The following is a 22,767-nucleotide window of genomic DNA, read 5'->3' as shown; positions in this document are numbered from 1 at the left end:
CCAGGCTTTTCCCGACAAGGTCAGTTGGCCCTGGCTTTGCCCATAGAGAGTTGTTTTCTTCTCTCTTCTAATAAACCCAACCTTACTATTCATCACGCTTCACTGTCATCTTTAAAAGAAGTACATTATACTTTTATTGCGACGCAGCTAAAGGGGGCAACAGGAGGTGATGCGCACCTGAGTGATGAATAGACTGAGGGGCATATTATTAAGCACGGCGTTAAAATTATCGCCGGGGATAATAGGCTTGATAATATGCCGCAGAGAATTCCAATAGAAGCCCATGTTGACACCAGAACATGAGCTTCTATGGGAATTCTCAAGGGCATATTATCAAGCCCATTATCGCCGCTTTAGCGGCAGTTTTCTGCCGCTGAAATGGCGATAATTTTAACGCCGTTTCTTTATAATATGCCCCTTGGTGCCTCTTTGTGCCCAACGATGCCACTGAAACTGCTCTGAAACAAAATATGGTTGACAGACCACTTGGGCGAAGAGTCTGCACACTGGCACTGATTCAGTTCATACAGATCGCAATTTTTTCGAGGCGGTAAAGGCCCAGTGGTCATTAGTTCACTGAGAGTTACAGGTCTGGCAGCAAATGTTCTTCTAAAGCACATGCTTCCAGGCAACAGTTCCAAGCCATGATATAGTCATCTAGGACAAACAGCTATTAAAAACAAATACAACTCCCCGGTGAATTCTTGACAATTTAACCAGTCCAACACCATCACTCTTTATCACACCTATTTGTATTTTTACTGCTACATGTTTGGTTGTGAATACATGCGTGGTGATTGTCCTTGTGATCTGCTTTAGCTCTCTTTAATTACAGTACACAAAGCATCACTTAAGTAATAAAGGAAATCATTTGTTTCTCGATGACTTATCAGGCTAGAACAGAACAGCCCATTAGAAATACACCAAAACAGCTCTATTATGCCATTTTTTAAATGTTACTTCTCTCTTGTAAGGATCTGAAAAATGATTCCTCATTCAAGGAGTTGTCCTAGATGAGCTTTCCCTTACGTTTTGATTATCCATATGATTGCTACCTGTAATGCTCTCTCATCATGGGCCGGGATTACAAGTGCCCTGTTTAATTGCAATATGTGTATAAACTGCTATTACCATACATATTACAATTAGGAGATTATTGTCAAAAACCGAACCCCAAAAGTTGCCCTCAGCTAAATATCAGTCGGTTAAACCTGGCAATATTTGCAGTGGATAATGTCTGAAACCATAGAGACATTCAGATGTTGGCTTGGTAAGGAACAAAATCTTTATGCTAGTGACATTTTTGCGGTTAAACTCAAAATTGAAGTAATTTATCCCGGCTGATCAATAATAATCCCAGAGTAGCATTGTCGGTTGCATCAAATGAGAATGATACTAGGGTACTCATATTTGGACCCTTATTGTATTAAGGTACGGAAGACATTAGGAGTCTGATGTACTATTTTCATTTGCAAACTAGAATGTCCAACTTGTGAACCATGGGCCGATGTATGACTGTTTTTAGTGGTCGCAAATGGTGAATCGGTCCATTTACAACAGCTGAATTGGCTTCTGGCATGTACTAATCCTATTTTGCTAATCAGTAACCTATCACTGCCTCGCAAAATAGGGCTTGTGAGTCGCTATTAGGATGGGGTGTGCCAAGGGCGTCCCTTCCTAATAGCGAGTCACAATGGCATGTACGATTGTTTTGCGACCAGAATACGTTTACCACCTACTTCAAATAGGTGGTAAGCCAGTCACAAATGGGACGGGGTCCAGAGGGGGCCTCTTCCCCTCTGTGACTGGCAGTGAAAACGTTAAGAGCAGACACTGGTCCCAAGGACCACTGTTTACTCGTTCATGTTTTTTATTTTAAACGCTGCCCGCTTACCTTTAAGGAAAATGGGCTTTATAAAAAGAAAAAGTTGCTTTATTAAAAGCCAATTACCAATGGGTCACACATTGCAACCAGCCTCATGAATATTGCTCATGCAGGGGATTTGCAGCCCCATTTAAAATCGCTAAATGTGTCTGAGAAACATAAATATAATTCATTTTGCGACTTGAAAATTGGTTCTATTTATCATGCATTTGATGGCTAGTAGGCTCTTAGACAGAAAGATCAGCTCCGGCCATTTAGTCAGGAGGCATGAAAGCTCAATGCCAACTCATGGAGCACAACAAACTCCTGTTATGCCATGAGCCCGGCGATTTGGAGGGAATAGCTGTCTTATGTCACAAAACATTACCTTCTATGAGAAAAATATGATGGTAGGCAGAGAAAAATAAGCAATAGGAATGAGGTGGCAAGAGGACGCTGTGTGATTGGTTAGCAAGGGTGACTGCAAAAGAGGAGGATTGGGAATAGGCTGGACATGGAGAGAGATAGTGAGGGAACATATTTCCTTCTTTGCCCTCCTCATGTCAGCTGCGAAAGGATTCATCATTCAGTCAAAACACTGTGAGGCCAACATGCTCCTGGGTGGTCAAACACAGCAGTAGGGAGGAATGCCATTGAATTAGGAGCACTATAGTGAGAGAGAAAACAAAGCCATCAAATCATGACCCAAAGCCCTCTCTAATTCAATGTAATGTATAAGAAACAATAGGCCTTCAGCAGACGGCTAAAAGCTGTTTGCAGCCAAGTCCTAAACAATGATCAGTAGAGGATCATTGCTGACAGACTGCATAGATAATACAACACATCTCATTACACTCATTCTAGCTTCAAACTAGAAGTTGCTTTTATTAGAATGCCCTAAGCAATATGCATTTTTTTATACATATGAGTTAGCCATTATTGATTACAAAAAGTCAAATGCAACCACAAAAAGTGAAATACTGTAAAGTATGCATCCTTAATCTGTACTTTTAGTTAATTCTTTCTGTTGGTACAACTGATTTTTTGTGAAGGGTTTTCTCTTTGAGAATATTCATTGTGTTAGTACTCTGAGTCCCGCACATGCCTCTCATTCTGGGAACCATTGCCCATATAATGTTCAGCTTTGGCAGTATCATTGAAACCGTGTGGAGCATTCAAATCTATTATTTATGTGTTTTTTCAGGTGGACAATGACACAATTATCTACAGCAACATGATCAATGCATTCCCACCGGGCAATGTTATCATCCACCAAAGGAAACTGAACATAGTGGTCTCCTGCCACATTCCTGTCTATAAGTTTGTGGAAGTTATGTATGACGCCAACGACACAATTAGGGTTAATAGAAGGGAAAATGCGGACTTTAACATGAGATTCTCTTTCTATGACTCCAAGTCGTTCTTGAATCCCATCACCAAATCACCTTACTATGTCGACCTCAACCAGAAATTGTACCTTCAGGTTACGCTCATCAGCTCAGACTCAGACCTGGAGTTATTTTTGGATACTTGTGTGGCGTCTCCAGATCCACGAGATTTTAATTCACATGCCTACAGTTTAATTAAAAATGGGTATGTATTACTCTCTCGTTCTACTGCATTATCTGAAAAGTCTATGTATAACTCATGTTTGTCCCTTGCTGAGGAACAAATACCCTGGTGTATTTACGAGCAGATGGAGTGAAATGATGACCACTTCCTTGTCTGCAATACCAGGCAAATCTGTGTAGAAGTATGCTGGAAGGGAAACCCTCCAAGCTGGCTGGAGCACGTATTATTGATTTTAGTCACTGAGGACATGATGTTGAATCAATAGTTCCTATTATATCCCTATATATCAAATAATACTCAGTTGAATAACACATTCAAATATCCCAATGCATTTCGGGTCGGAACATGACCCTTCATCAGGGGTCACTTCATAAAGTTACGGGACAGGTAAAAAATCCTGACTGTTTCGCCAGGGATGTTGGCGAAACAGTCAGGATTTTTGACCTGTCCCGAACCAGAGGTCCTGGAGGCAAGTAAAACCCATTGATCAACCCCTGTTGCACATGGCCGGAAGCTGTGCACAGCATGGTGTTGGTTGCATGCAGGCAGTTGAAAGCAGGAACTGCCTGCAACACAGACCATGCAGCTAACCCTATGCCATGCACAAGTAAAGGCTGTGTGCGTTGTGGTGTTGGCTCCGCCGGGTAGCTGCCTGCGAGGAGTTTGCTGCCGGACCTTGCTGCAAGCCGGGCCATGCAGCCAACCCTATGCCACGTTCAACGAAAGGTCATGGGCAGCGTGAGGTTAGCTGTCTGCAGTGGGGTCGGCTGCCTTTGGGTGGGTTTGCAATAGGGCCTGGCTGCAGTCCAGCCCCTGTTACCAACCCCCTGCTGTGCACGCCAAAGGCCATGCGCAGTGGTGTGTTGGCTGTATGTATGGTAATAAAATATTACTTTACTTTAAAAAGAACCCTAGAAATTCCCTGAAAAACCCAAATGTTCAAGGAACGTTATAGTTAGGTGTGATAAAAGATCTGTTTTTTATATAAAAGTAAAACCTTTAGAATTTTACTGAAAAACCAAGGGTTGAAGTAATGTTATAGTTAGGTGGATGGATCAGTGACAACATTAATGTTTAGAACTAAAAAAACAACACAGAGATTTACCAGTTATAGCTAGCAGAGCCATACACTGTTTATGACCTCAAATATTAGATCACTCATGACATGCTCTATGACATCCTTTATGACTTCACTGATGACCTTTCAAATAACATCATTGAGGACATAACTAAGTACATCATCCAATAAGTGTGCTAGTTTGTTTTATAATTTCATTAGTGGTGGGTAATTACCATATTACTTTTCTACCTAATTTTGTGCAGCCTGTGTCCAGCTAATAGATGTAACTGTATAGATGTGTGGAAAAGACATTATAAACCTTTTATAGAAGAGGAACTATGTGTGCAGAAGACAGTTGACAACCTGTGCCCAGTATGTGTCCAGTATGTTCCACACAAGTCTTTTGGTTCGGCAGAAAAAGTTTCCAACACGGCAAAGATTCTACATAGTAGATTCTATTGGGCTAATTACGATGTCAGACATGGACTGTTGCAGATTGGAAACCACCTGACCTTAGTTCGGTGGTTACGGCAGCATTATGTGGATGTGACCGCTCATAGGGAAGTCGGAAACATCCAGTTTTCAATGTAAAATTTTGCAGCAGGCAGAAAAGGGCACCACATGCTTCCATTGAAAAATGTATGTTTTTAAACATCCCTGCACCGTATGGCAGGCACTCATGGTGCCTGCCACATGGTGCAGGGATGTTTAGTAGGACACAGGCCCAAATGAGAAGGACCCTGGGGTAAGGGGTCCTTCTATGGGCCCCCAATGTCACTTTTCGACAGCCTTTCCATTGTGGAAAGGCCGACATGGAATGGCTGTAGAAAACCGACATCATAATCCCGACATCGGAGCAACCGACATTAAGGGATTATGTAGTGTTACAGAAGGGCTCCTTGAGCCCGTCGGAACCACGTGGGACTCCCTCTGCCGGTTGAACTCTGACCGCCGTCATACTAATACAGCGGTCGGATTTTAAAACTACCATGTCGGGCGGAAAGCTTTCAATCGCTGGTCGGAGCGTTTCCTCCCGACATCGTTATCAGGCCTTATTTATTCTTCTTCTTTTGCTTCACAAGATAGGCTCGCTGTAAAGTTTTCACCACAGGGTGAAAGCTGCAGATAGTGAATTAGGCTATCTGTGAAGTGTATGGCAAAGAGTCAATGTTGCACAAAACACATGCTTGCTACAGCTCAGGGAGTTGTATCTGTGATTGCATTAATGATGTTTTATATTGTTTTGAGCTATTTTCTACTTACTTTCATGCCTCTAATGCCATACATAGAGTAATGTGTACAAAAGAAGCTTGGCTGATGTCATCAATAATGTCATTTGAGATGTCATTGGTGATGTCATCAATGATGTCAGTATTTGTCATAAGTGAAGTGTTATGTGAGGTCATAAGCAGTGCATGATAGGGCACAAGCTATAGTTAGCTCTGCTATTAATAACTGGTGAATTTCTATGATTTCTTTAGAACACAACATAATACTGTCACTGACATATTCACTTTACTATACCGCTACCTTAACCTTTGCTTTTTCAGTGAATATATATATATTTTGAAGCATCCACTGACATTCTTACAGGCAACGATTTGGAATCGTTACAAGCATTACATAAACTGCAGGGTAAGCCTCCTGTGGTAGGAAAATAACATAATAAGAGGATACTTCAATTCCTTGATCAAGCTGAAATCATTCAAAGAAGTGGAAAAGGCCACTTCAAGGCAAAATCTAGATATACACCACAAACTTCGTTTGACTCCGTTGATTTTTTTTCCATGAGATGGTTATCAAATATCTGAATAATATGAGAGCAGTGATCAAACCAGGGATGGTGAAGAAAAATCAAAATCTTACCAAGGAGCAGTGGCAGGCAGTATTGTCACTTAAGACGGATACTTCCCTGGTCATTTAGCCTTCCGATAAAGGAGGCAATGTTGTGCTGCTAAGCAAGTGGAACTATTAAAAAGCAGGTTTGAGACTATTGAGTGATTGTTAATGTCATCAACCTATCACACGGCAGAATCACAATGCACGTGAGCAGGAGTTTATGGCTTAATCAATAGCTGGAAGAACAAGGGTGTCATGGATCAAGATGAATTTATGTTTTTAAAGGTTGAATATTCAGTGATACCGACCTTTAATCATATTCCAAAGATCCCCAAAAAATGTGGAGACACCACCAGGACGTCCCATTTTGTCCTCCAAAGGAAGCCTGCTTGAGAATGCCTCGACTTTTCTCAATTTATCACGGTTTTGAGTTTGTATATTGAAGATACAGCGGATTTAATTCAAATAATCCAGGGCATTGAATGGGAAGCAAATTTCATGCTGATAAAATTGGATATTACAAGCCTTTATACAAGTATATCACATCAGCAATGATTGCAGGCCATAAAGTACTTCCTAAAAGGCAGACCTCTCAAATTCCATGAGCATAGTATAATGGTTCTGCAACTTACATCATTCTGCCTGAACAACTGGAAACTCTATATTACATTCTAAGAGTCAACACCCACGGAGCCTTGTGAACTGTATTCCATACAGGGAACTCTTGCGTCTTGAACGCAATTGTTCCACGTCACAAGGTTATGAACAGGCAGAGCATGAGGCTATCAGTAGGAAAGGAGGGGTTACTCTAAGAAAATTCTAGTCTGTCAGTTGGTGTCGAAGTGGCTATATGGGTATATGGGTATGTGAGTAGGTATGTGACAGGCTGTATGAGTGAGTGATTGATTGTCTGAATACCTGTATGGTTGTCTGAGTGTTTTTTGTATGTGGGTGGGTGAGGGTGTTTGTGACTGCCTGTATGGATGAGAGTGTGGGTGAGTCAGTGGCTGAATGGGTTAGTGAGTGTATGTGTGAGGGGCTGTATAGTTGAGAGAGTGTATATGGATGTGTGGTTGAGTGAGTGGATGTGTCAGTGGTATATGGGTGAGTAACTGGGTATGTGACAGGTAGTATAGGTGAGCGATGGGTTAGATGAGTGACTATGGGTGAGTGAGTGAATGTGAGAGTGGTTGTATAGATGAGTATGTGCTTGTGCCAGTGACTGTATAGGTGAGTGAGTACTTGTTAGCATCTGTATGAGTAAATTAGTGAGTGTGTGCATAACTGTATGGGTGAATAAGTAGCTGTGTGATTAACTATATGGGTGAGTGACTAGGTGTGTGTGTAGCTTTATGGGTGACTGACTCAGTATGTGAGTGGCTATATGGTTGTATGAGTGGATATGTCAGTGGCTGTATTAGTGAGTAAGTGGTTATACGGGTGGCTGTATGGGTGAGTGAGTGTGTGTGTGTGTAGATCTATGAATCAGTGAGTGTGTGTGTGTGTATGGGAATGGGTCTGTGAATAGTTGTGTGGGAGTGGGTGTATGAAAGGTTTTATGGGAGTGTGAGTGGGTGCATCAGTGATACTGTGGAGGATGTCATCAGTGATGTCATTTGAGATGCCACTCACAGAGAGATTCAGACAATTTCAAAATCACTTAGATAACTTATATAAGAAATAGTATCACCCTTACACTTAATGGATGATGTCATCAATGATGTACTAAGTGAGGTAATTTAAGATGTATTCAGTGATGTCAGTTAACATGTCATGAATGATGTGAGGTCATAAGCAGTGCATTGCGGATGCATGAGTTATAGTTAGCCCAGCTAACTATAACTGCTGAATTTCGCTGGTTTTGTTCGAGCAAAACCTAAGCCTAAACTATAATGTCCATGTAACCTTTATTTATTTTTTTATTCCATTTCCTAACAATAACGGCCCTGTAATTTTTTTTTCCAGTGAATATCTAAGGTTTTTCAAATTCTATTTCCTAACTATAACGTCCTGTAACCTTTGGTATTTTTTATGGAATTTCCATTTTTTTTAAATAGTAGTTACATTTGCGGAGTGGTGGAGAAAGGGGGACCCTCTGATCACCTCTCAGTAATCCTGCTATGTCTGACTTACTGGCGGTAAGAGGAGGGTTTCTGGGCCCTCAAGAACACTTTAGAGCCAAGGGGACTTCATCATGCAACCAGCAGTGCATCAGGAGGTGCACTTGCAGAGTGGATGAGAAAAGGGGTCATGGCCTCCAAAGTCCTCTCAACAATCACGCTCAGTGGGACTTACTGCAGCTAACAGGAGTGCTAGTTAGCACTGAAAGACCCTCTGGAGCCAAGGGCACTTCATCATCCAACCAGCAGTGCACCAGGAGATGCATTTGCAGAGTGGATGAGAAAAGAGGCATGACCTCAGAAATCCTCTCAGCAGTCATGCTCTGTGGGACTTACTACAGGTACCAGGAGGGCTAGTTGGCTCCCAAGGACCCTTGGAAGCCAAGGGGACATGGCTGTCGATATGGCCATTTTTCTGCGGCCATCTTGATTATGTACCGCTCTAATCAATGTAACAATGACTAGGCGGACATGGAAGTATATTAAGAGGCACCCGAGGAGAGACGCGTTAATATGCGGTCTCCAGGGGAGTGAGTAGGTGTATTACTGGTGAGGTGCGCTCTGACAAAAGTGTGACAATGAGCCCCTCAACCCGTCCAGCCCATGGGGCACATTTGAGCCTTACAAAAAGTATGTGACTTCGTGTGTACATGTTCGTATTTGGTTTTGTATGTCAAGTGGTGTTTATGTATTTGTAAATAGCACTCAGTCACCATCTCCACTGGAGACACTTGCCATATGTTCTTTCTTCTGCAAAGCATGACGGAACTCAAGGTAGATGATAACTACACGGACCATAGAGGAGCATTTATACGATTTGGAATGATGCCTGTATTTATGATGCCTGCCATATCCCCTGGTAGGCAAGTGTTACACTAACAGTGTTCTGTTTTATTTCCAACAGATACTACGTACCATTGTGTAAAACTTATGTATTTAACCAATAGTGCACGCACATTAGGTGTGGCACTTTTATTTCACTTTTACACTATATTTCTCTGTTTATCTGATTTATAGGTCACTTAGGAATGGTACACACAGGGCTGGCCCCTGTGTGGTCGTGAGGAAGAGCTTTGGGGAGGCTCGAAACATGTCGACTAATACTAGGGACACCTAACTCATTATGGTTATGTTGTCTTCCCCAGTATTCACCCCTGTATTTAAACATACCAATTAGGAGCAAGAATAAAACATTTGCCCACTAGTTAGGTATTTTTAACCATTTTTTACCCACTCCACATTCCTGCACTTCACATTTATTTCACATAAGTGCTCCTACATAACTTCGCAAGTCGTAGCACGCCTCAATCCGCAGTGGATTGAGAGGACCCTTATGATGAAGCATGTCACCAAGGGGAAACCCTGGAGTCAGTAGACTTCTCTAACCACATGAGTGGAAGTCTCTTTTTCTCCCACAGTTAGGTTCTAATTCCGGTATACCGGTCTTAATGAGTTAGTAGCCATGTGAGTGGCTGCATATATGTGCATATAGCTGTGTGGGTCTGTGAGAGGGTGAGTGAGTGCCTTTGTGGGTATATGACTGGGTCTGTGAGTGGTGCTATGAATCTGTGAGTGGGTGTGTGAGTGGCTGTGACATCTGTGAGTGGGTGTGTGAGATCATGTGTGTGTCTGTGAGTGGGTGTGTGAGTGCCTGCATTGATCAGTGACTGGGTCTGAGTGGCTGTATGGGTATATGAGTGGTGCTATGGGTTTGTGAGTAGGCATGTGAGGGCCTGTGTGGGTCTGTGATTGGGATTGTAAGTGATGTGTGGTATCTTAGTGGCACTATGGGTCTATGCATGGGTATGTTAGTGGTTGTGTGGGTCTGTGACTTGGTGTGTGAGTGAGTGCCTTCGTGTGTCTGTGAGTGGGTGTATGAGTAGTACAAGGGGTCTGAAAGAAGCTGTGTAGGTGGCTGTGTGTGTCTGTGAGTAGGTGTGTGATTGACTGGGTGGGTCTGTGAGTGTGTGTGTGAATGGTGCTACATATTTTAGGCACTTGCATATGTATTTAAAAGGGAGAACCATGGACTCTGCTCACACCAGGAGATGACAAGAAAGAAACCACTTGTCACAGTCACCCCAGATCAGATTGTGGTTTAATAGATCAATGGTGCATTCACCTCCATTAAGGATTTCAGATAATTTTTTTATGTGGAATTCAAGAGGAAACACATTTGCTTTGCCTTTGCCAAGCCCAAGAAATTAGAATTTCTTGCACTTTACTCACGTTTAGGATCATCTAGGGCACCTGTTATCTTTATATTTATAAGTGTTTGCTGTTGAGGTTTAATTTTGGTGAAATCAGCATCAGTGCCTGAATTTAACCTCATTGTAGCCCAGAGTCCTTTTGCTGAAAATGTTTACTCAACTGAAGTACTTTCGACTGGCGAATTAGAAAGCGCTATCTCGTTTGGTCAATGTTTAGTGCATGTTCGACACTACAGCTGCATAAAGGACCACAAGGTAACATCTCCCAGGAACTTGTGTGAATGCAATTTCGGCAATGTGATGTTTACTCCAGCATCTTTCATCCACTGTTCTGTGATAACATGAATCCTCATCAATAGATAATGACAAGACTACAAAGAGGTGAAGCTCCACCAAAAAGGGGTAATTCCTCTTAGCTATATGAAGTAAGTGCTTTTTTGTTTGGTAGAGATGTCCTCATATTCCTCTGAATCAAGAACGTGTCACCAAACTCAGCGGGCAACGTGCTTAGGCCGTTTGGTTAACTTTCCATTAACTTGGGAATAGGCGTGAAGATTTTAGGCCTTGGAACTCCGCAAAGTGCCAAAACTCTGTGGAGTACAGCGCGAACTGCCGCTCTCGCTGATCTTCTTGATGTTCGACTAGAAATTCTACCCGAGTGGCATCTCGCGCTCGCTGGGAAAATACCCTGCTGCACTAAGCAGAGTGGAGTTTTCTATACTCCGCAAGCTCCATGAAGCGCGGAATGCAGAAAATTCCACAAGTGGAGTGGAGCTTGCAGCCCAGGCCTACTTAGCATACTACTAAGAAAAACAGGAAAGGGGGGCGTGCGGCACTCCTCTCTGGGCCAATTTTGGGTACGGGGACCCCAACCACCGGGTTGAAATTGAATAGGGGAGGGGGGCCGCATGGCCCCCATTTCCAGGCCTATTTTGGCCACAAAGACCCCCTCCTCCAAAGCCCAGTCGAAATTAAAATGGGGCAGGGGGTACACAGCTCGCCTCCCGGGGCCCTACCATGTGTGCCTAGGTGCCCTGAACCAACTCAGGGCACCCAGTGGGTATGTTGGGGACTGCTGAGGGTGCCTCGAGGCCCCTGCATTGCCAGCTGGCTTCCCACCTCCTGCAGGAGCCATCACTGCTGTTGCACACAGGAAGCTGCAGGAAATGCAGCTCCCTCTGTGCGAGGGCAATACTTTCATCTCCTACCCTGCCCAAATGTCTGTGGACAGGAATAGAGATGAAAGCTCAGCTTCCAGCTAGCAAGAACCCTTTGACAGCTCCCACTTGCTGGAAGCGGAGTGTTTGCTTTTGCTTGTTGGGAGCTGTCATCTCCGGCCAAGCTGATGCAAACAGCTATCTCCTGAAGGTGTGCACCTCTAGAGATAGCAGGGCCATATTTAGCTCTAAGAGAGAGGGCCTGCCCTGGGGAGGTGGTGATCCCCGGAGCCATATATTGTCCTGGATGGGGGCCGCGCTGCCCTCTCCCTCTATTAAAAAAAGTAATTCCCCCAGGGAGTTGGTGCACCACGTGGCTTGGGGTGTCTACCCTGCCCTCCTTAATGTTCATTGTAGCCCTGGGGCGGTGGTGGACCCTGGGGACCGGGGGTGCCGCGTGGCCCCCCATATATTTTTTTAATAGCCTGGGTAGTTGGTCATCCCCAGGGGCCATGGGGGTCCACAAGGCCCCTATTTGTTTTTAACCTGGGCCCTGGAGAGATGGTGGTCGCCAGGGCATAAATAGTCCCTTGGAGGGGTGCCCTGTGTGCTCCCTTCATTTTTTCTACAAGTCTGCATGCCCTCTGGACCTGGCCCACCCAGAAGAATCATTAAAAACAAGCGCGGTAGATTGTGCTTGTTTTTTTTTTGATTCACTGTGATATTCATAAGTTTTTGTAAAAATCGCAGTGAATGAAAAAACTAAATGCTTTTTTGCCATGGTGTGTTCCATCTGGGACCCCAGGACCAAAACTAGGGGGTGAATGCAATCATACCCTGCCCCGTTTTATTTTTATTGGTTTTTTTTAGACTCTGTTGTAGCCGAGTCCCAGGCTGGCTGCTAACACCAAACTGAATTGTTGGAATCAATCAGAGTGCTGCAGATCTCTGCATGAGCTCATCATTATTCGCGAAGGCTTCACAATCATAGATATGCAAATTTGGATTTCCTTTAATTTCTCAAAAACTACTGAATGGGTTTACACCAAATAACTGAAAGCATGATCTGCGAACCAAAAGCTGCTTTTCTGTCAAATTCTGTCAAATTCCTTTCAGCGATTCAGGTTGTAGTTGTGTTCAAAACCCCTATGGGAATTAACATAGGCAATGCACTTTTTTTAACCCCTCCCCCCCCTTTTCTGGGCCCCCACTTCATTGATCACTCTGAAATGTTCCATGCACAACTAGAATGACTGGCACACTTTATTTTGAAAATTTCATTAAGATTTATCAAACAGCGCGAAATATATAGGCAAATAAAGAAACACTTTTCCTATAGAAACATGGTCCTAACCTACTGGCTATATATATATATATATATATATATCCAACAGGGTGACCCTCAACTTCAACTGCGGTCACAAATCGAGGCGCACTCTGGCATTAATGTTAATTCAATTTATTTTATGCACACGAACACGGACAGACGCGTTTTGGCATAACGCCTTCCTCAATGTCAAAAGTCCGACTTTAGATTACTTCCATATATACAACAAACACATTTTTTTCTCTTTCCAAGACAGTCGAGATCAAAAGAGGACTGGCAGTGCTTTGCCATTTCTGGTTTTGGCGGCCATGATGTAGTGACCAAAGCAATGTAGAAACCAATGTAAAAATTATGTATTAAAGCAAGTGTCAAATTAAATCCAACATGTTGTGCATTGAATTCAGAGGTCAAAGTCAGCAATTAATTCATTGTACTTCGTTCCCTCACAATATACATACAATCCTGCTTCTAACATCACAATTAATTCTGTTTCAGGTTGACTGCGAATCTAATGTACATTACATAACCATATTTTAATCCTAAATGGACATCGCATGTCAAGAAACAATTAAGCCCTGGATGGGCTCCTGAACTCATAATTGTGCCCTGGATGGGCAAATTCCATCATTTGTATAAAATCATTTCCATCCTCCTCTTAACTGCTCATTAGTTTATGTGGACCCATAATTCTTCCTCATTATTAAGTCCTAATGGGGCTTTAGTTTGCATCTCCACAATATATCGTGATTCCAATTTTCTCAGGTTTCTAGTTCTATTCCCCCCTCTTTCAGTTTTAGGAATGCGGTCTAGACAAAATAATCTGAGTAGATTGGCATTTGATTCATGTCTCTCTTCAAAGTGCCTTGCAACAGGATATGCTGCATCTCGATTTTTGATAGCACGCATGTGCTCCAAGATTCTCTTCTTTGTGGGATGAATCGTACTTCCCACATATCTCTTATTACACGGGCACTGTAAACAGTACACCGTGTAGTCAGAGTTGCAGTTCATGAGTTTGTTGATTTTACGTCTAGACTTCCTCCCTGGTATGCTATAGTCTTTCAATTTACAGCTATTCTTGCATGCCTTGCATTTCATGCACGGAAAAAATCCACTAATCAAATCCTTCCTTTTGGGTGTTTTTGAGAAATGACTCCTAACTAGCTTCTCTTTCAAACCTGGTCCTTTCCTGTATGTAATCAATGGGGTCTGTGGGATGATGGATCCAATCACGTGATCTGATTTAAGTACCTTCCAATTTCGTCTAAAAATTTGGAAGATTTCTGTGGATCCTGTTGTATATTCAGTTATCATCCTCACATTTCCCTGGGGTTCTGAAATTGATGTTTTACTCCCCCCTGTTTTCTCTAATAGGAGGTCCTTTCTTTCTACCTCCCTGATTTTCCTTTCTGCATTGCTGAGGGTTTCTTTTCTGTATCCCCTTTTGCGGAATCTGTTGTAGACATTGTTGCTCTCTCTCATAAAATCTTCATCTAATGAGCAATTACATCTTAGTCTCACCAATTCTCCGTATGGTACTCCATTGATAACACTTTGGGGATGAAAACTATTGGCGTGCAATACACTATTCCCTGCAGTGGGCTTCCTGTAGAGAGTGGTTTCCAATCTATTCTCTTTTACAAAAACCATGAGATCAAGATAGGGTACATTAGTTGAACTTATGCATTCCGTGAATCTCAGATTTAGATCATTCTTATTCAATCATTTACATAGATCAAGGCCTCCTCCATCGACCCTCTCCAAATAATAAAGAGGTCATCGATATATCGAGACCATAAAATCACTCTGTCCAGCCAGATTTCATTGCTGCCTGCCCAAAAAAAAAAAATTATTTATATATATATATATATATGTATGTATATATATATATATATGTGTATATATATATATGTGTATATATGTGTATATATATATGTGTGTATATATATATATATATCCCATGTTTGCAGTCTCCAAACAATCCGTGTCCACGGAAAACAGAAACCACGCAGATCCAAAGTCAGGCACAATAGTTGTTAATTTATTTTAAAGCCGAGTCTTCACAAATATATATATAATTCACTTAAAAAACCATAGGTTTCACACAAGTTATAGTTAGCTGTACATTTCACTCGTAAAAAACCAATGAAATTCCACGTTATAGTTAGATCAGGTAACTATAACTTGCGCGCCCACAATAAACTGCTGATGACGTCACATATTACATCACTTATGACATGGTCAGTGACATCACTCATGACATCAATGATGACATCTGAAATGACACATTGTGCATTGCGGTCGCGCAAGTTATAGTTACCTGATCTAACTATAACGTGGAATTTCATTGGTTTTTTACGAGTGAAATGTACAGCTAACTATAACTTGTGTTTATTTTTCATACTTTTTGGTCCTTCGTGAACCCCCTGACGAACGCTAGGGGGTCTGCATCTCTCTTCGTTGCCCCCTTTTCATGTTTTTGTTTTTCAGTGCGAGAGACAGAAAATGGCGGCCGATACTTTCTGATTTCGACCGATTCGAATGTTTACAGTCATGTAACCACCAATCAGAATTGAGCTCGCGCACGGCACCGTACGAGTACGGTAAGCTTACCGTAAGCACACGGAGCGCGCTTACAGATATATATATTGATTTAAATGCTATTTTCTCAGGACCTACTGAACAGATTTACACCAGACCTGCAAAAGGCACATCCCTGACCTGAGGACTACCTCTCTGCCCAATTTCAAGTAATTCTGTTCAGCCGTTCGGGCTGTAGCTCGGACTAAAGGCCCTATGGGAAAATGCATGGGGAAAACGCGTTTTGGGACCCCCCTTTTTTCTCAGCCCCGTTTGATGAATCCCCCCGAGACTTTCAGGGTAGGAGCGGAGCGTAGCGCCCCATAAGTTTTGAAAAATGTGCGAGGATTCGTCAACCGGCGCCAAAGTTATTCCAAATAGAATGTTGCGGATTTCCTATGGAAACACGGTCCTAACTATAACTATCTACTGGCGACCGCCAGTAGATAATATATATATATAACTTTATATGTGCATACACAGGGTTGTAGATGCCAGTGGTGCACCGGATGCAATACACCGGGGGTCAGAGGTAGAAGGGGGCCAAACTATAATAGCTCCTTGAACCATGAGAGGGCCCCTACTAGAAAGGGTGCTGAAATTAGGGAAGTAGGGGGTGCTGGATCACCCCACAAAATAAACATTATGGGATTCAGAAGGTGAATGAGCATTAACTATGACTTTAAATGTTGTTTTTATCTTGGAATATTTGCTGTGCTTTCAAAGACGGAGGTCAAATGTCAGCCTATTCTTCAGACAAACTGCTGCTTATTGTTTGAACATTCCAGACTGATATTTACTTTTCTTTCTTTTAGTGCAAAGTGTGAGCATTTTGTGAAGTGAGCTATGTGACAATCTTGCCTATGTGAAAGGAAAGGCTATAGAATGTAATGTTCTGCTAGCACACAACAGCATTTAAATACATATGAATGTGTGTATATTGTAACATTAAATAAATAGTTATGAAAGCACAAATTAAGCACTATTTTTCTTATTCTAAACTGTGATAGAAACAAGATTATAATAGGATCAAAACAAAATCAAGACACTTTTTTTAATAAACCTTATTATTGATCATTTTTATAAGGCAAATCCAAAATTATACTGGTAATAAACATCACAGCGATATTTAATATAACAGCTTAGAGTTCACAGATTGGCCAAATCAATCAATCAAGACACTTTACTTCATGATGCGCTTATGATAAATATTTGCTGAAACCTAATTTCCACACACTATTGTTTTTGCACTGTAGAGGATTGTTGGCAAAACTGTATGTCTGATTAAATTTAGTGGTCATTTCAATGGAAAATGTGTTGTCTGTAAATGACAGAGTTCTTCCTCACAATGTTTTGCCAGCAGGAAACAAAGATGTTATGACTATGCTGCTTCATGGCTTCTGAAAACAAGACAGTCACTGTAATCACTGCATTCAGCCTGATGGGTGGAAGGCAGATGATGGTAGTTAGTAAGAGAACATAAACTTAGGACAGAGTACTTCAACTGGATAAATTATTTTTTGGACTTTGGTTTGTTTAATTTTATACTTACAAAATGCACAAGTAACTTCAAAACCATTTCTTGGGGTCACTAATGCACAATTCTTCCTTATTCAAATCAAATGCAGGATTAGTTATCCTTCTAAGACCCATGGAAACCAGTCAGAATCATGGAATCTAAAATGTTGCTCCCCAGAGCGAGATATTGAAAGAGAGGGACTTTGAGTAACTGTTACACACAGTACTGTAGTAGAGGCGGGCAGACCAACAAATTAACAGAGAGAGGTGAGCCAAGGTACAAGCTCAGCCATGAGAGCATTGTGCATGGAAATCGTGCAACATATATTATGTAGAAATATGTTAAAGTTTCTTCATAATTCAAAAAAGTATATTTCTTTAACAAGTGTTTCACCTTAGTGCATCAAATGTTATCACTGCAAGGAGAGGCATCTATTAAAAGTGCCCCCATCCCCTCCTCCAGCACAATACCGTTAATGAACTAAGAGACAAGTCAGTTGCCATGTGCAATACATATCAGAGCTATATTCTTAGTTTACAGGGAGCAACATTATAGAGCTAGATCAAACTCAAGAGAGATTTTTGTATATCACACATCCCCACATATTTCAAGGTTTTCTCTTATGTAATAAGGAAAAAATAGGAGGCATATTAAAAAAAGCTAATTGACTAAGATCACACAATTAGGTGGTGTGGCCAACCTAATTGTGGTTTCACCTTGTGTAATTCAGCCACCAGATTGTTATCCCTTTGCTCACTACTCTTTTGCAGCAAAGTTTAATGTTTTGTCTTTTATTCTTGTTGCATGAGAATAGAGAACGGGCAGCACTATGAAACCACATGAAATCCCAGCTCATTATGAGATTGGGTCTCAAAAAGACCTTGCGTTGAACCAGAGCCTGGAATCTGGCTAGATCCTTCAGTAGGTCACACACCTCTATACTTTACTCTGGGTATTCAGGGCCTGAAATAAGCTTAGATGCTGCTTGCAGGGCCATATGTGTTCTGTATGTCAAGATATCTTAGCTTGCGCTGCTGCAGACCATCTTGTACCTTTGCTGTGTGTGGGGGAACTTAAACTGCTGCCAAATGCTATACATTGTGTGTATACACACATGCTTGGGCTGTTGCTGCAGACGATGGACATCTTCTATATATGTAAGGGAAGGTTGCATTATTTTTGGCCAGATCAGTATGTGTTTGATGGGTTTAACGGAAGTGTGTACTCCGGCCCGACGCTGTACCTGTTTTGTGCTTGAAAATCTTTCTATGCATGCTAGTCAAGTTTCCACTCGTCTGTTCCTTAAACTTGCCCCAAGTCTCAAATGCTGCCTATTCATTCATCTAAGGAAAGTGCTAAATGGAGCTGTCCAGTACCACACTTGGTACATGTTTTTGATTGAAGCTTGCAGTGGCTCTGCAGTACCACACTCAATCCAGGTCCTTGAAGGAAGCGTACACTTGCTGGCGCTGCAGTATCATGCTTGTTTCATGTCTTTGAATGAAGCTCACACTGGCCCCGCAGTGCAACACGTGAATAACGCTTGCATTTGTCCTGCAGTAACACATTTGTCCCATGTCTTTGAAAGAAGCTCGCTCTGACTAGCCCTGAAGTAGCACACTTTTTCCATGTCTTTGAAGGCAGCTTGCCTGGCTTGGCAGTACCACACTTGTTCCATGGATTTTAGGGACAACTGTGAATGTGATGCTCTGGCCATAGCTGCATGTCTATTGAGTGTGAGCCAAGGACCCACTGTGTTCCTGCTACTGGCGCTCCATCTATTGCTGTGTGTTTTAGGTCACCTCAAAAGCCAGTTTTAGCAGTATTACCGGCCTCATATTTCCTCAAGAATAATACATAATCTTGCTTAGAGAAAATGTGTTTTGGGTAAGCCCATTTCAGTTATTCAACAGACATTCACATAATGGTTTAGCCCACCAGAACAGAAGATATACGGATAGGCATTGAATCAACCATATTCAGCCATTGGTTTTGTTGTCAATGTTTACTCTGATTAGTAGGCAGCCTCTGGTCTTAAGGATGTGAGGTAGCCTGAGTAACAGTATTTTGTCTAATTATTGTGCATTAAATTGAATCCTAAATTCAGGCGATCTTTCCTTTAATTCACCCCCCTGAAGCTTACAAGCAGCTGCAGACTAGTGCTAACTGAGTAATGGGAGTACCAGCAGCTTCTCTGCTATTTCTTTCGTATGCAGAGCACCAAGCATCATTGCTGCAAGCTTCAAAACCACGCCATCATCCAGAAGCAGTATTCTGCACACTCTATCATTTAATCTTCCAAGATGGCAGACTAGTGCAAAGTTCTATTTTTTAATTTCTTTTTGAAGACTATGCCCTTCACATTCAGTCGCCATATTTGTGCTTCTGTTTTTCCTTCAATCTTTCTTTAATTATTTTTGTATATGCTTGCATTACAAAGAAAGCGACCACCATCTCTTTAGCAGGGAAGGAGGACTTTTTTATGCTGAAACTTCCCCACAAAAGTCCACAGAAATCAGACTCACATAGGCTGCAGTGCTGTCCCAAATGTGGCTAATGCGAGATTAGATGATCTCGCGGGACATTCAAGCTTCAGTGTAGTTTACCTTCAACAGCTTGGAATTGCAACAGTCAGTGGCGTAGCTAGATGTATGGCCGCCCGCGGCGGCTCCTGTATTTGCCGCCCCGTGACCATGTGTAAGAGCAGGGGGATGGGGGTGCCCCCAAAACTTGTGCGGCCCCCCGCATCCACCTTGCTATTCCACTGGCACTAGTAGACTGATGCAGTAGATACTCAAGCTGTGACTTCTATGCCACCCTCTGTCTCAACTCTTCTCTGCCCCAGTGAACTGTGTACCTGTGTGATAGTAGTGCGATTGTGAGTGCAGAATAGCCACCATGTTTTGTGAGTGCACTGTCAGTGGTATGCCCATGTTAGGGCAGCAGGGTGAGTGGGGGCCTCCGCATGTTATGTGCATACACTTTACGGGGACAAAACCTATTGACTTTTGTAATGCTTATTAGGGTTTTATGACTTGCAGAAACACAGTGCAGGGAGTGGCAATGTAATAGTGTGTCTGAGAATGGTAGTGAATTTTGATATGTCAGAGGTAGGCCATGTGGAAGGACGTTGAGGAGTGTTGTGGGCAGCTGACAGACTGAGATGTCATCCTAGTGACAGGGCCTAGTTACTTTGCTTCTAACCAGCAATGCATGCAAACGTATATATCTTTATATGTATAGAAAGATTTACAACATGGAATTTAAATATTTCAAGCAAACAAAATGCTTGAAAAACAAATTTATTCTCACAAATCAATGTGCCTCTATTTTTCTGTGCCCCCTGACACATTTCACATCTGTAGTGGTGGGACCGAAAGTCAAGAAGTGGGGAGTCAAGAAGTGAGCATTATAATTCACGAATCCATTATGGAATCTCAATATCCCTTTCGTACATTGCGATTCAGAGTTTTTTTGCTCTGGTAGGGCCATCGTGTTCGTTCACCGCATGCTTTTCAAAGTGCAAACTGTATTATATTTTTCCTGAACCTCATCTTATATGTTTTTTACAGGTGTATTCAAGACCCATCATACCACACCTTACCTTCAGCCTCAAGGAAGCAGTCTCGATTTTCCTTCCGCGCTTTCGCATTTCGGAAATTTCACTTCAGTGTCTACATAAAATGTAAAATAGCGATCTGCAGAATCGGGGACATCAACTCTCGCTGTCGCCAGGGCTGTCTCTCAAGACGAAAAAGGTCGCTGGCCCGTCCGCTGCAAGAGGTGGATCTTTTCTTGGGACCAATCCAAGTGCAGAATTAAAGTACCCGAATCAGAAACTTCGCCCGTTGTCATTGCCGAGGAATTTAATCAAATTGCAAACTGTTAGAATCAAAACTACCCCAAATTTAGCATGGTTACCAAACTTATAGATCGACCATTTGACAAAACATTGGGATGTGATTTCAAATAAAACGAGTAAGAAACCGGACGTTAGATCGTTTATGGCAAAATACGTTTTTTATTGACATTGTTAATGACTTACAATTGCTAATGAAAGCTAGCACGAGTGGTTATGTAATGGAAATTGACTTTTATTCAGTTAGTATGTTTTGTTAATCAATGAACATTTTTGGTACGTATTTTTCCTCACTAATGTAGATTAAAATACAGCTTTGTTGAACCATACTGATATTTTTCTTCTTAGTTCACGTTTAGAGTTTAGTTGCAAAACTGCATTGTGAGATATATGCAGATTTACTGCATTAGTAACCCAGCAAAGCTCCATAGCAAGGGATAATTCTATCCCACCTTTACCCCCAAAACTCGGTTGGTAGCAACCCTGTGAAAAAAAATGTCCAGACACATGCGGCAACTCTGTTACTACATAGCTGTGTTATTTTATTCTGTTTGTAATTGTACATGAAAAAACAGCTTTAAAAGTAATTCCACCACAGGATCTTTCCCAAATGGCTCCATTAATACAGAAGACTTGAAACATAATTGAAACTGTGAGGTAATTAACAAAATGACTTAGAATAGATACTTGCAGCTAATCTTGCCGAATACCTGGATTCGGTGGTTAATTTGTGCCATTGGATGCCAGCAGAGACGTAGCTTAGTGAGTGAGATTTAGGGAATGTGAGGCTCAAATTTCTGAACTAAAAAGGCAGAGGGCTGCAGGGTGGGCTAAAGGTTTGGGATGGACTTTTTCCTTGAGGACCGTAGTCAATACTGCTGTGCATTAGATGGGCTTTGCCTAGAGTGGCACAGTGGGTGTAAACAATGGGTTGGAATGCTATCTGAGTGACTCCCACTGGTTAGACTATTTTTAAGTCTTTATTCCATTAACCATTTGGGTGTTTGTTTGCCAGTAGTAGCTGAGACTGGAGCAGCTTTTTAATCCTCTTCTGTTAATGTTTGTGAATTCTAAAAACATAGTACATTTGCATCCATTCAAGGAGTATTTCTATGGGTAAAGAGTTACTACTTTTTTGATAAACCAGTCCCTTTATATATTTAAGTTTCCCCTCAAAAAGATGAACACTTTAAAGCTCTTAGTGAAATGTGAACAAGAAGAAAAAACTAGCACAGACATAGCAGACCTGACTCAGGGCTCCCAGATACAACTACCAAGCCATGAATGCATTTGGACGGTGTCATAACACTTGGGTCTGGTACTTTCCCGACAACTCATGAATGCAGTAACATACATCACTACAGCCTGGAATCCTTGCCCTAGGATCTCCTACTTGAAATGTAACTACTCACAATCTTCTTCCTCTATGTTATGAGAAGTCTTGATGATATAGTTGTCAAATCGGTGCATATAGGCAAGACTCCATGTTTTCAGTCCTCAATATTTACAAAATTATTTTAGGAAGTGGCTGACGGCCCCATGTTCTAAGCCTGAGTTGCAAACTAGAGGTGGGCACACCAGCAAATTAATAGGGCGAGCCAAACCAGAGCAGAACCAAGGGTCTCGCTTGGCGCAAAGAGTCCACGAATGAGCCAAGCAA

At 42.0% G+C, this 22,767-nt stretch overlaps 1 protein-coding gene across 1 annotated transcript in view; it reads left to right on the top strand.

The window, feature by feature from the left end:
- LOC146866841 (scavenger receptor cysteine-rich domain-containing protein DMBT1-like) overlaps window positions 1-21,432 on the top strand; it is a 279,548-nt gene extending 258,116 nt beyond the window's left edge. Inside the window, exons 10-11 of the mRNA XM_085602366.1 lie at window positions 3,069-3,457; window positions 20,821-21,432. Of these exons, the coding sequence (XP_085458492.1) occupies window positions 3,069-3,457; window positions 20,821-21,070 (639 nt within the window). The 3' untranslated portion in view covers window positions 21,071-21,432. The remainder of the gene's footprint in view (window positions 1-3,068; window positions 3,458-20,820) is intronic.
- Window positions 21,433-22,767: the final 1,335 nt, after the last annotated feature.

The sequence above is a fragment of the Triturus cristatus genome, chromosome 1_2 (genome assembly GCF_964204655.1).
Source record: "Triturus cristatus chromosome 1_2, aTriCri1.1, whole genome shotgun sequence".
Classification (NCBI taxonomy): Eukaryota; Metazoa; Chordata; class Amphibia; order Caudata; family Salamandridae; genus Triturus; species Triturus cristatus.
Note: the sequence above shows the minus strand (reverse complement) of the source record. Positions and strands in the feature narration are given on the sequence as shown.